The sequence below is a fragment of the Panthera onca genome, chromosome A3 (assembly GCF_046562875.1).
Source record: "Panthera onca isolate mPanOnc1 chromosome A3, mPanOnc1 haplotype 2, whole genome shotgun sequence".
In the NCBI taxonomy this organism is placed as follows: Eukaryota; Metazoa; Chordata; class Mammalia; order Carnivora; family Felidae; genus Panthera; species Panthera onca.
In genome coordinates this window covers 53874589-53887635 of record NC_138341.1, presented here as the reverse complement: position 1 = coordinate 53887635, position 13047 = coordinate 53874589, and the positions used below count along the sequence as shown (strand labels likewise).

Here is a 13047-nt window from a genome sequence, read left to right as displayed (position 1 = left end):
AAACTGATTCAAATGAGGAGTGCACGGTGGCTCAGTCAACTGAGCTTCTGACTTTGGCTCAGGTCATGACCTCACAGTTCATGGGTTCCAGCCCCATGTCGGGCTCTGAGCTGACAGCTCAGAACTGTCCTCGGATACTCTGTCTCCCTCTCTACCCCTCCCTCCCTCGCTCTCTCTCTCTCTCCCTCAAAAATAAACATTAAAAAAAATTTTTTTAACTGATTAAAATGAAGTAACATTTTAAATTTGGATCTTCAGTCATACCAGCTCAATAACCACATGTGGACAGTGGCTACTACACTGGACAGCTCAGATACAGGCTTCTAACACTGCAGAAAAGTTCAACTGGACAGCCCCAAGAGGCACTCATGAACATATTATATCATCATGATATATTATCATGATATATCATCATCATGAACAATATTATATAGTACATGGCTATTTAGGGCATAGAACCTTCATTTAATCTGTCCTAATTCTTCTTATATACCCTGAAGCTTTTAAAAATGCCAAACAACGGGGCACTTGGGTAGCTCAGTCGGTTAAGCATCTGACTTCGGTTCAGGTCATGATCTCACAGTTTGTGAGTTTGAGCCCCACATCAGGCTCTGTGCTGACGGCTCAAAACCTGGAGCCTGCTTTGCATTCTGTGTGTCTCTCTCTCTGCCCCTTCCCCTGTCTCTCGTGCTCTCTCTCTCTCTCTAAAATAAACACTGAAAAAAAAAATAAATAAATAAAATAATTATTTTTAAAGTAATTATTTGTAAAGCAATTATTTGTCACTCACATAAGAAACAAAAATATTCCACTATCACAAAGAAAAGTCCAGTAAGCCACCAAACCCTTGTAACCATCTTGGGAATTACTTGATCATACCTAGATGGTGCTGCTGCAACCCCAACAAATAAACTCACTGCTCTCAAAGCCTGGTGTCTTTTTAAGTTACTTTACTTACCAAAAACTTTTTCAAGTCTTTGTAGTTGGTGATAATTCCATTGTGAATAACAATAAATTCTAAAAGAGATAAAAAGTATTGATGATAAAAAATTACAGGTCTAGTAAACACTATCAACAGCCACAACTATCAAGCCACATGCTAGAATTCCAGGTGTAATCAAGTATCTTCTACTTTTCATTATCAGATTATCCTTGAGTAGATCAGCAGCATTATTTACGTGGTTTAGTGGAAGCACATGGTGCTAGAGAAGTGGATACAGAGTATCCAGTATAGAATATAATAAACTGGGGTCTAGAGACATCAATTTCATTTGTGGCTAAACTACTAATCTAATCTCACCCTATGAAAGGGGTAAATTTACTAGGGTTTCTTCATTTGCAAAACAAAAAGGTGACCAATACAACTATTATTTTCGCTTCTTTGTTCATTCATTCTTACGCATAAAAAATTCCTAAATTTAAAGAGAAAGACTTTCAAACTAAAACAATTACCTGATTTACATTAAATGAGCTTAAGAACTGAAGTTAAAGAATAAGAAAAACCAGCTATCCTGAGCATGGAGCTTGCTTGGGATTCATTCTTCCCCATTCTCCCCCAATCTGCCCCTCTCCCTGGCACATGCTCTCCTCTCTCTCTCTCTCTCTCTCTCAAAATAAAAATAAATTTTTAATTAAAAAAGAAAAAAGAAAGATCAGCTATCCAGATCTATAGTATTTTTCACTATTTCACTCAGACTATTGTCTGAGATCCAGACAATTCTTAAAATGTCAGATAAATTAATGTTAAAACAGCATTCCAAGATCAAATACATATGTGGCAGGATAATTTTCATCTTCTTGATTAGAGGAGTTGGCAATATTTATAGCCCTCAACAGTGTATGTAAAGACCACTAATATGGATTTTTATTTAAAATTCTTAAAAATTATTCTTTAAAATTAGAATACTGGGGCATCTGGCTGGCTCATTGCTAGAGCGAGTGACTCTTGACCTCAGGGTCATGAGTTCAAGCTCCAAATTGGGCATGGAGGCTACTTAAAACAAAAAACAATCGTAAAATTAGAATACTAAACTATCAAAATGTTTTTAAATATACTTAAAGATCTGACATTTGGGGCTGATATTAAATGAGCTTGAATTAAATTAATTACAAATCAAATAATACACATTTTTCACTAGATTTTTAAGTGAAAAAAGATACCACCAAATGATACTACAAAAATAAATCTAAGAAAAACATTTTATTGCTGGAACACAGAATCATAAATAGCTGACTGCTAGATACAAAGCCCTAAAGCTCAAGCCCCGCCTTGGACTCTGTGCTGACAGCTCGGAGCCTGGAGTCTAGAGCCTGCTTCGGATTCTGTGTCTCCCTCTCTCTCTGCCCCTCCCCTGCTCTTGCTCTCTCTCCCTCTCTCTCTCTCAGAAATAAAATAAACATTAAAAAAAATTTTTTTAAGGACTAAAAAATGTGTTAAATGGTTATCTACAGATAAGGAATAAGGATGAGGAAATACGATACAAATTAGACTTCTTTTAATATGACTTGTTTTATTGATATGACTTCAGAATTATGCACATAGTTCGAAATAAAATTAATTTTTAAAGATGGTCAATCCCTAAAAATTAAAATAAAACATATCAACATAATGTATCTGATTATACCACGACCACAGAGAATTATTCCAAGTGACTCGAAAACACAGTAATTTGATTATATATTTCTAAAGAGATACACTCTAAGGACAAAAATACTAACAAAAAATTAACAAAGAACAGTAAACATACTTATGGTGTTGGTATTAGGATTCCATTGTATGTAGATGACATAATAAATCAAATAAGTTATGTTGCAGGTGTTAAGAATGGAGTTTTTAGGTGTGATCGGAAGGAAATCTATCAGAGCAAGGAGGTCAAGTAAAAACCTTCCAGCGTTGGATGTGAATAGGAAGTGTTAGTGTAATATTATGCCGTGTTTTATCTTTAAACTTCCACATGCACGCACCCACCCACAGAGCTATGTCCACCTAAAAGGCCTAGGTGCATGAGCACTTCTAATAAGCACCTGGTTTCTAGTCTTTATATACCATTTCCACTAAAAGGAACTAAGGGTCTTTAGAGAAATGGCTGATTCCAAGTCTGGGGCAAAATTAGATGAACCTGAAACATCTCAACCTACCAGAAAATAACAAAGACTGTTAAGCCTACTGGTGTCATGTCAAAAGGACTCAGGAACCAACCTAAATTAGCTCCAAAGGCCAAAGATGGGAAAATTTGTACATCAATATACATTATTACTTCCGTGTTTTTAAAAAATGCAATATTTTAAATCTGAGTTTATAATAATAAAAAGAAACTCGTTTATCTTAGAACATGAGAACCACTTCATCTTTGAAAAATGGTAAAGTGAAAATATCAAATATTTATCCTGTCTCTCGTATATAATCTGTAACTCTGGGTAACTGAGCAGTTGATATGGAGAAGTTTCTTTTTATAGAAGTATTTGAGATAAGTGAAAAATGAATGACAGTATTTGACTATCACCATTTTACAAATCCCTAAAGCAATAATTAATGTTGGCAATGATCTATGGCCACTAATACAAACAGAAAAATGCCTAAACATTATATACCTCCACATGTAAATCAATACCATACCAATTTATAGTAAATAGAAGGGGCAGAGAAACATGTTAAATGACACCATGGGATGCATACAAATAGCAAGATCTAGACTGCAGGAAACTCTACAGGACAAACAACACAGTAAACTGCAAGGGAAAGGGAGAGAAAGGGAGAACTGCCAAAATAATCTGAGTGGAGGAATATAGAGAAATAGAACTGATTTTGTATTGATAAATGTTAAAGCTGGGTAACAGATACATCAGGTTCTACATACCGTCTACTTCTGATTATGTCCGAAACTTTCCAGATTAAAAAAAAATTAAAATAATGAAAACATAAGAGTCTTCATTCTCCCATTAGCCATCTCTCTATAATCATTCCAAAGCATGCAGAATGTGTCCATACCATTATTTTTATCAGAGCGCTGGGGATGGCTATTGACAGGATTGGGTTCTCCATGTGTTGCCCAACGGGTATGAGCTATTCCAAGGTGTACATCAAATTCTATATCCAAATCCATATCCTGTTGCTCTGAAGAATATAAAATGAAAAATTCCAATATTAAATCATGCTGTAGAGATAATGCTAGAATCTATATTTAAATATAATTATTAGAGGACACCTGGGTGGCTCAGTTGGTTAAGCATCTAACTTCAGCTCAGGTCATGATCTCGAAGTCTGTGGGTTTGAGCCCTGCTTGGGCTCTGTGCTGACAGCTGAAGCCTGGAGCCTGCTTCAGATTCTGTTTCTCCCTCTCTCTGCCCTTCCCCTGCTTGTGCACTCACTCTCTCCCTCCCTCTCTATCTGTCAAAAACAAAGAAACATTGGGGCGGCTGGGTGGCTCAGTCAGTTAAGCGTCCAACTTTGGCTCAGGTCATGATATCACGGTTTGTGAGTTAGAGCCCCATGTCAGGCTCTGTGCTGACAGCTCAGAACCTGGATTCTGCTTTGAAGTCTGTGTCTCCCTCTCTCTCTCTGCCCCTCCCCCGCTCATGCTCAGTCTCTCTCTCACTCTCTCAAAAATACACATTTAAAAAAAAATTTTTTTTTAAAAAAGAAGAGCAAACTGCTCAGAAGTCTCAAATAGAAAAGTCATGCATTTTACTTTAGCAGTCTTTGTGGTTTTTATACTGGCTAATCAGGAGTCCTTTTAAAACACAAATCTGACCAGGAAACAACGCTTAAAATCCTTGAACAGATTTCCATTGCTTAAAAAGTGGTCTGCATCCCTAGCTACCCATTTCAATCATCTTAAACCTGGTCACAGGGATTTATAAAAAGATCCTCAAATTCTAACATGGAACCAGAGAGCCATTTTCTCACAAGATAAAGTCCCAGTACCTTTCCATGGGATACAAGGCCCTTCACCATCTGGCCCCTACTTACCTTTACATTCTCATTCTCTCCACCCCTCTACAATTACACATCAAAGCTCTCAATACATCTTTTACAAATAACAACAGCTACCATTTACTGAGAACTTACTTGATGCTAGATACTAACAACTTCTCATCACTCTATCCCTATCAATATGACCCAAGCAACCACCAACCAAACTCCTTCAACAGAATTCTAACTGGTCTCCCGATGTCCAATTTTCCTTTATACAATCTAGTCTGCACACTAACCAAAGTGACCCCGTTAAATCATGTCAATCCCCTATGCAAAATTTTCTGATGGTTTCCCATGGCATATGTAGTAAAATCCATCATTCTTAAGACCCTATATGACCTAGCCCTCAGTCACCTCTCCAGCTCATCTCGTGCCACTCTCCCCGTCACTGGCTAGCCCACTGACTTTCAGCCCACATAGAGTCTTTGCACTTGGTGTTCCTTCTGCCTAAAATCTCCCGCCTTCAGACAATAATGTGGTCTCTGCTCAAATGTCACCTCTACTGTATTTTCTCCTCACAGCACCTATCACTACCTAACATTATATATTTGTTTGTTGTCTGGCCATCTCACTAGACAGTAAGTCCCACTGAGCCAAGGAGTCTGCCTATCTTGTTCTCTACTGTGTCATCAAGGCCTAGCACAATGGCTAGAATATAGTAAGCACTCAAGAAGAATTCATTTTGTTACTGAATCCTCACAATGCTCTACTAGGTACTACTGTCCCCATTTTATAAAGAAACTGAGGCTCTAAGAGGTCAGAGAACCTGCCCTAGGTCATAGCTAATAGGAAGCAGAAACAGGATTGGAACCCAAGTCTGGATGACATCCAGAGATAACAAATGTTAACATATAGCCATTCGTGCTTTACATCTCATGATGTAAAATGTAAAACAATCTTAAATTTTTATCACGTCCTAGAATAACAGCCTTCTTTTGCCACCAAATCTCACTGCCTTTACTATCGACACCACCTAATGACAGCACCTACTCTCTATGACAGTACTTACTCCTGTGTTTCAATTTCCTCATCTACAAAATGAAGATGATAGTTTTACCTACTTCATGGGTTATACTAAGCACTAGTAAGGCACTCAGTGGAATGTCTGGGACACACCAATAATAAATGTTATCTATTACTATTGAAGTCAGAAGTTACTGACAACCAATCTAATGGCCTTTTCTGAAATGACTTCCTTTCTCTTTTGTCTTAACGGGTCAAAAACTGAAACTTGCTACAAGTAACAAGGTGAATACCATAAACATCCAAATACCCACCCCCAGAGTTAACAAATGTTAACGTCTAACCATTTGTGCTCTAGATTTTTTTAAGATCTAAAATGTAAAAAATGCAATTGGTGCCTCCTTTATGCCCTGGCCCCATCCCATTCCTCCCCAGGGAATTCTCAGGTTAATGGAGCACTCCCCCACCTGTGCCTTTGTACGTCTAATAGAGACAGTAACATGTGTCCACAAATGATAGTATTCTTTTGTTTTTTAAATGGTACTAACTTTACACATCTCTAAGAATGCTTTTTTCATTTTTTCACTCAACATTAGGTTCCCACAACCTATCCATGTTCCCATATGCAGAACCAGATCCAGTATACTCCTTTCAAAAGCTACATGTGTTCATTCACTATACCACATACAACTTAGTCTCCTGCTGTCTTACTGGTAGACATTTAGGTTGTTTCTCCATTTTGCTGCAATGAATCTTGTCCTATCTCCTTATCCATAGAGTTTCAAGTATACGCCCAAGAAAGGAAGCACTTGGTCACAGGGTATAGGCATCTCCATTTAGATACTGCCAGCTTCCTCTCCAAAGTGATTTATCAGTTACAAATTCCCCAGCAATGTCTGCAAGTTCCCAATCCTCCACTCTCTTTCTGACTTTCCTTCAGGAGGTGGCAAGTCTCAATATGCTGTTATATAAAAATGGTGATTCTGGTCACAATCTGCCTTCCAGCCTCCCACACTCAACTACCTATAATGTAGAGTGAAACGACCATTCCATCAAATTTGGCTTCCCTATTCTTACCTTTGCCAACACTCTTCTATTCAGAAGGTCCTCCCTTCTCACCCTCTTTGCCCACATAGAATCAGTAGGCATTCCTTATATATCCCAAGTCTCTCCAACAGTGCCCAACTTCAAGTGGGACCTAGCTCTCCCCTGAATCCTTAAGCAATTTGTTTGTTCTCTCCTATGGAAACTATATAATCAGCCTGGTATACAGGTACACACAGTAGACCGAATAGTTATACTACAGTTTTTGAAGTATAGTTATTTGGGTGCCTGCCTCATCCCTAAACTAATCTTACCCACAATACATGCAACGTAAGTATTGATCTAATTTGTTAAACAAGTACTACAAGGGTAAATGTTTGGCTTATGTGGGAAAAAAAGTGACTAAGTCTATCATTCTCCTCTTCTACCTGCACTCCTTTATCATGACATCCATTTGAGCAGGTACATAAAAAACCTACTGCTTCCTGGGGTTTGTGGAAGATTTTTTTTAATGTTTTTTTTTTTTTTTTTGTCAATTTACTTCAAAGCTTTCGTTTTGTTTTGAAGTTTCCTGTGAAAAATTAAAATGTTTAAGCATAATGTTATGAACTACATATTGAGAAGTATATCCTCTTTAATGCAGCATGTATCTCTGGGCAACTACTTTATACCAGGGAAGTAAGAAAATCTGAAAGAAAACATGATAGTTACCTAATTATAGCAGACCTACTAAAAAGGGCAACATCCAGACTGACTATATGTCCAAACTAGGCATTTACTCCAAAGTGAAGACACTAGAATAAGTGCACCACTAAAAATACCTTTGCCCTATGAAAGGCCTTCCTCAGGGATGGTGGTTCCTTCATTTTCAGATACTGAGCTTGCTGTGAACACAATGTACCTAGCTAATTTCCTCCCCTAGTTACTATGGTCATTTTTGAAGCTAAGGTATACTGCACACTAGCAAAGATAATAACAAAACTACTTTTCTTCCCTTCCTTCCACTTTAAACATCACTTTTCTTAAATGAACCCTAAATATGGAAAGGGAATTTGTTAGGAGAGGGAGAAGGAAACAAAGGGAGGGGAGAGGGGACAAAATTCAAACTAAGTACATTACTGTGAACTTCTTCATCCAGTGCCTTAACTTTCCCTTTCTTCTTAATGAGCTGGATCTTGCAGGCATTGGCTTCCCAATCCTTGTCATTGCCTCCATCAACTCCCACACCTAAATCATCGAGAGGCAGAAAAGCTAGATTTAGAAACTTAGATTATCATCGTGAGACACAACTTTTAATTACAAATTATTTTTTCATCTAATTCATTCATTTGTTCATCAATTCACATTTACTGAAAACCTATTATATGTCAAGAAACATGATAGCTGCTAGAAACAAAAATGAAATTAATTCAATTTTTATCTTCAAATTTCTAATGGGTCTACTCAGAAGAGAGGGAACAAATCATTACAATACAGTGTGGGTTTGGATTATATGATACAAGTACCACAGATTGGGGGGAAAAATAAAAGCACTATAGTTTGGGTGGCACCCTGAGCACCATGGAGAAACCCAGAAGATCGGCACCTACCTCAGAAGCAAAATACACAAGGACAATCAGGGAACACATTCCTCGAAATTCTACTTAAGTTTCTAAAGAATTTGAAAAAGTTACCCAAAGGTACTAAAAAAGCATGGAGTAGTTTTAAGTAGAGAAACTAAAAATGTTTAGAAGACTCTCTTTGGAAACGGAGTAGACTGAAAGGGAGGAACAGCTGTCAGAAGATGATAGCTACAGGAAAGCAAAAGTGAGGAGGCCCTGAACCAAACAGTGGTGATGAAGACAGAGATCAGTGATACTGAGGGTAGAACTGGCTGGATGCAATGTGAGAAGGCAGGCTGGGTCTGGGATACCTTCTAGGCTCACAGGACTTGTTGAATGATTGCTGATAAAAGGAATACAGAAAGAACAGCGTGGGGAGTATGTTCATTTCACTTCTGGGCATGCAAAGTTTATAATATCATGGTTTATCCAGGAAGAAAATTCTAAGAGGCAACTGGAAATACATGTCTGCAGCTTGGGAAATACATATGGGTTATTCATCATCAACATATGGGAGGCTGATGAAGTCAGAGCTCACCCATGACGATACAAAGTAAGAAAAACGGGCGTAGGAAAGAATCTTAAGGAACATTAATATTTAAGCAAAGGTGGAAGAAAAGGAGCCCTCAAAGCAAACAAAAGAACCAGCATATTAAGAAGAGAATATGTGTTATCCAAAAGCTAAGGAAGGAGAGAATTTTATGAACAAAAGAGCTGAGGAATTCACTTTCTATTAACTGAGGAAGTTATGGAAAGTAAGTGCCCATTACATTTGGCAATGTCAAAGGTACAGAAAAGGCTTAACATAGCAAGCCTGACACCGCTTTACACTGCTTTCCTTAGAAAGGTCTGCCTGCAAAGTTGGCCCTTGGCTGGCATCTGGGAACCTGGGATTTCAGGAGGGTTACCTAACTGATAAAGAATGGTTTACTGCACCTTATTAACTGCAAACAATGTGGCTTATACTGAACATCTGCTTCCACTCTGGGAGTCTAGAATTGTGGTACGTGTTAGGCAGATGGGATCTATGCGAGCAGCCTCAAATAAAAGCTTGGGCACTGAGTGGTTTCAGTGATACACATTTCACAACGTTGTCACAGCTGGCTGAATTAAGTGCACAATGTGTGACTCCAACAGGAGAAAACGCTCAGAAGTTGTGCCTCATATCCTCCAGACTTCACCCCATGTGTCTTTTCTCCTTGCTGATTTTGCTCTGGATTCTCTTGTTGGAATAAATCCTAGTCATGAGTACAACTATATGCTATGTCCTCCTTGGGAGGTGGTCTTGGGGACCCCTAACATGGTTAAGGAAAGGAGCCAGAATACACCATTAAGCTGACAAAAAGGTATTTTTATTTGCTTTGCCATTTATTTAAGGTGGAAGAATCTCAGGCAAGCTTATATGCCAAGAGCAGGGAATCCTTAGAGAAAAAGAAATTAAAGTTACAAGAAAGAAAAAAGATAATTTATAAAGTAAGGCCTTCAAGAACTTTGTTCTACCATGAACATGCCTCAGGTGATTTATGTTTTTATAGTAACATTCTCAACAAAGGAAGATATCCATAAGAAGTAATATAAATGGTAATACTGTTGAAATTACATGAATAAACCCTTTGAACATAATAAAAGATAAAAATTCTTTTTATGTTTACTCAAAAATAAACATTACTAAAGAATCTAGGCAACAAACAAAACCTCTTTATATAGATTCAAGAATCATGTAGAACCTATAATATTTTTTTAAAAGGAAATACCAGCAGAATCATATCCTCTGTACTCCAGTCTCTGAAGGCCTTTGATTAGGGTCTCCAAGATTTCTCGTCTTGTGCGAGGAACATGGTAGTTTAAGTAAGCAAATATACCTGCAAATGAACAAATATTTAATAAAAAATTTGACTAATGAAACAAAATTGACACAATTATGACAAAATCTTCATCTGCATAATTATGTCTAAGATGTGCAGAAACATGAAGCTAGAGTCATCTTTAAAAAAGAGAGGCGGGGGGCGCCTGGGTGGCGCAGTCGGTTAAGCGTCCGACTTCAGCCAGGTCACGATCTCACGGTCCATGAGTTCGAGCCCCGCGTCAGGCTCTGGGCTGATGGCTCAGAGCCTGGAGCCTGTTTCTGATTCTGTGTCTCCCTCTCTCTCTGCCCCTCCCCCGTTCATGCTATGTCTCTCTCTGTCCCAAAAATAAATAAAAAACGTTGAAAAAAAAATTTAAAAAAAAATAAAAAAATAAAAAAAAATAAAAATAAAAAAGAGAGGCACATGGGTGGCTCATTTGGTTAAGTGTCCAATTCTTGATTTTGGCTCAGGTCATGATCTCACGGTTTGTGGGTTCCAGCCCCATCAGTCTCTGTGCTGACAGGGTGGAGCCTGCTTGGGATTCTCTCTCTCCCTCTCTCTCTGCCCCTCCCCTGCTCACACTCTCTCTCAAAGATAAATAAATAAACTTAAAAAAAATTTTTAGATTAATCAATCAACAAATTCGTGGTTTATGTCCTATATATTGAGCATTGTTTAAAACATTTTCTGAAATATTTTAAGCAACACATGGACCCTACAAAACTATATAGATGAAATAATTTTTCTTATAGCCAATGATCCTGGTATCAATATCAGTAACAATAAACAACTTATAAATATCAAAGATGTGAAAAATAAAACCTAAATAATTTAATAATAGGGAAAAATGGACTAAGATATTTCCTTAAGGGAAAATGGCTGGAATCTTTTGTTCACCAGATACTACCAAAGATAAACAACTATTACGGTACATGTTAACACCTACTGAGAATTCACAAAAAAGAGTACTTATTTGGAAAAAACAAAATTAGAATAAAAAGGACTAGTACAATGTGAACTGAACCAGAAAAGAAAACAAGCAGTAGAACATAGGTAAAGGAAGTCTACATTAAAAATAATTCTTTAGGGGCATCTGGGTGGCTCAGTCAGTTAGGCATCCGACTCCGGCTCAGGTCATCATCTCATGAGTTTGAGCCCTGCGTCGGACTCTGTGCTGACAGCTCGGAGCTTGGAGCCTGCTTCGGATTCTGTGTCTCCCTCTCTCTCTGCCCTTCCCCTGCTCACGCTGTCTCTCTCACTCTTAAAAATAAATATACATTAAAATTTTTTTTTTAATTTTTATATGCTTATTCACTTTTTAAAAAAAATTTTAATGTTTATTTGAGAGAGAGAGAGAGAGAGAGAGAGAGCAAGCACATGAGCAGGACAGGGCCAGAAAGAGGGAGACAGAGGATCTGAAGCAGGTTTTGCACTGTGAGCGCAGAGCCCAACTCGGGGCCTGAACTCACAAACCATGAGGTCATGACCTGAGCCAAAACCAAAAGTCAACCACTTATCCAACTGGCCACCCAGGGGCCCCCATTTATTCTTTTTTGAGAGACAGAGCATGAGTGGGGGAGGGGCAGAGAGAGAGGGAGACATAGAATCTGAAGCAGGCTCCAGGCTCTGAGCTGTCAGCACAGAGCCTGACGCGGGGCTCGAACGCATGAACCCGTGAGATCACGTCCCGAGTCAAAGTCCGACCCTCAACCGACTGAGCCACCCAGGCGCACCAGAAGTCCACATTTTAAAAACAACAGCATGAGGAATGCCAACCACATCTCATATTTGATTGTTCTGTCTCAAAAGTCTCTCTGAATCCAGAATGGTCTCCCCTATTGCCCTGTCTTCCCCCCAGACACCAACTTACTGGCAAGCTGAGGCCAATTTTCTTGTTGAATGTCTCACCTTCTGGCTGTGTCTAATTGCTTAAGCTAGAAAGAATCTAACCAATTCCTCTATTCCTTGTAGTTCCTGTAGATTGGGAGACAGATCTAAAGACTTGATTGAGTTAGGTTAAAATTTGAGGGCAAGAATTACTCACAATGTACGTATGTATTTTATACTGTCCGTAGGTCCCTTATTAGTGATGTTAAGATTGTCATTAGTAAAGACAATCAGATCATCTAGCCTATCATATTCTGAAAGCATCTTCAGAATACTTTTCAGGGCTTTAGATATTGACAGCACTGATTTTAAGACATTCATATTCTCTTTCTTCGTGATCTATATAATAATGGAGCACTTCCCAATCAGTGGCATCTTAAATTCAATAAAATACTACATATCGTGTTCCAATTCAAAACCTGCTTTTTCCTTGAGAGGAAGCACTACTATTATCGGTAATTATCACTGTCATTTTGGAGCTCACTTTTGGAACAAAGAAAAGAAGACGAGGCATAGAGGAAGAAGTCAGAGCAACATTTCTCCATACATAACCAGGCAGGAATTGAAAGGAAGAAAAGGACAACGTATGTAGAAAAGTTTTCTAAGATCAAAGTAACAGAGCTGGAAAAAGAAAACACAGAGGGGAGGGGATTAATCTAAGTCATCCGTGCTTAGAGAAACGAGAGATAAAAGAGACTGAACCTGTCAATTTTACAGACCAGCCCCTCGC

At 38.3% G+C, this 13047-nt stretch overlaps 1 protein-coding gene across 2 annotated transcripts in view; it reads right to left on the bottom strand.

The window, feature by feature from the left end:
* GFPT1 (glutamine--fructose-6-phosphate transaminase 1) overlaps window positions 1–13047 on the bottom strand; it is a 56420-nt gene that overhangs the window by 35376 nt on the left and 7997 nt on the right. For both annotated transcript variants that reach the window (XM_060659336.3, XM_060659339.3), the window contains exons 2-5: window positions 10338–10445; window positions 8102–8209; window positions 3989–4114; window positions 959–1017 (exon numbers count right to left, since the gene is read on the bottom strand). In XM_060659336.3, coding sequence (XP_060515319.1) covers window positions 959–1017; window positions 3989–4114; window positions 8102–8209; window positions 10338–10445 — 401 coding nt within the window. The remainder of the gene's footprint in view (window positions 1–958; window positions 1018–3988; window positions 4115–8101; window positions 8210–10337; window positions 10446–13047) is intronic.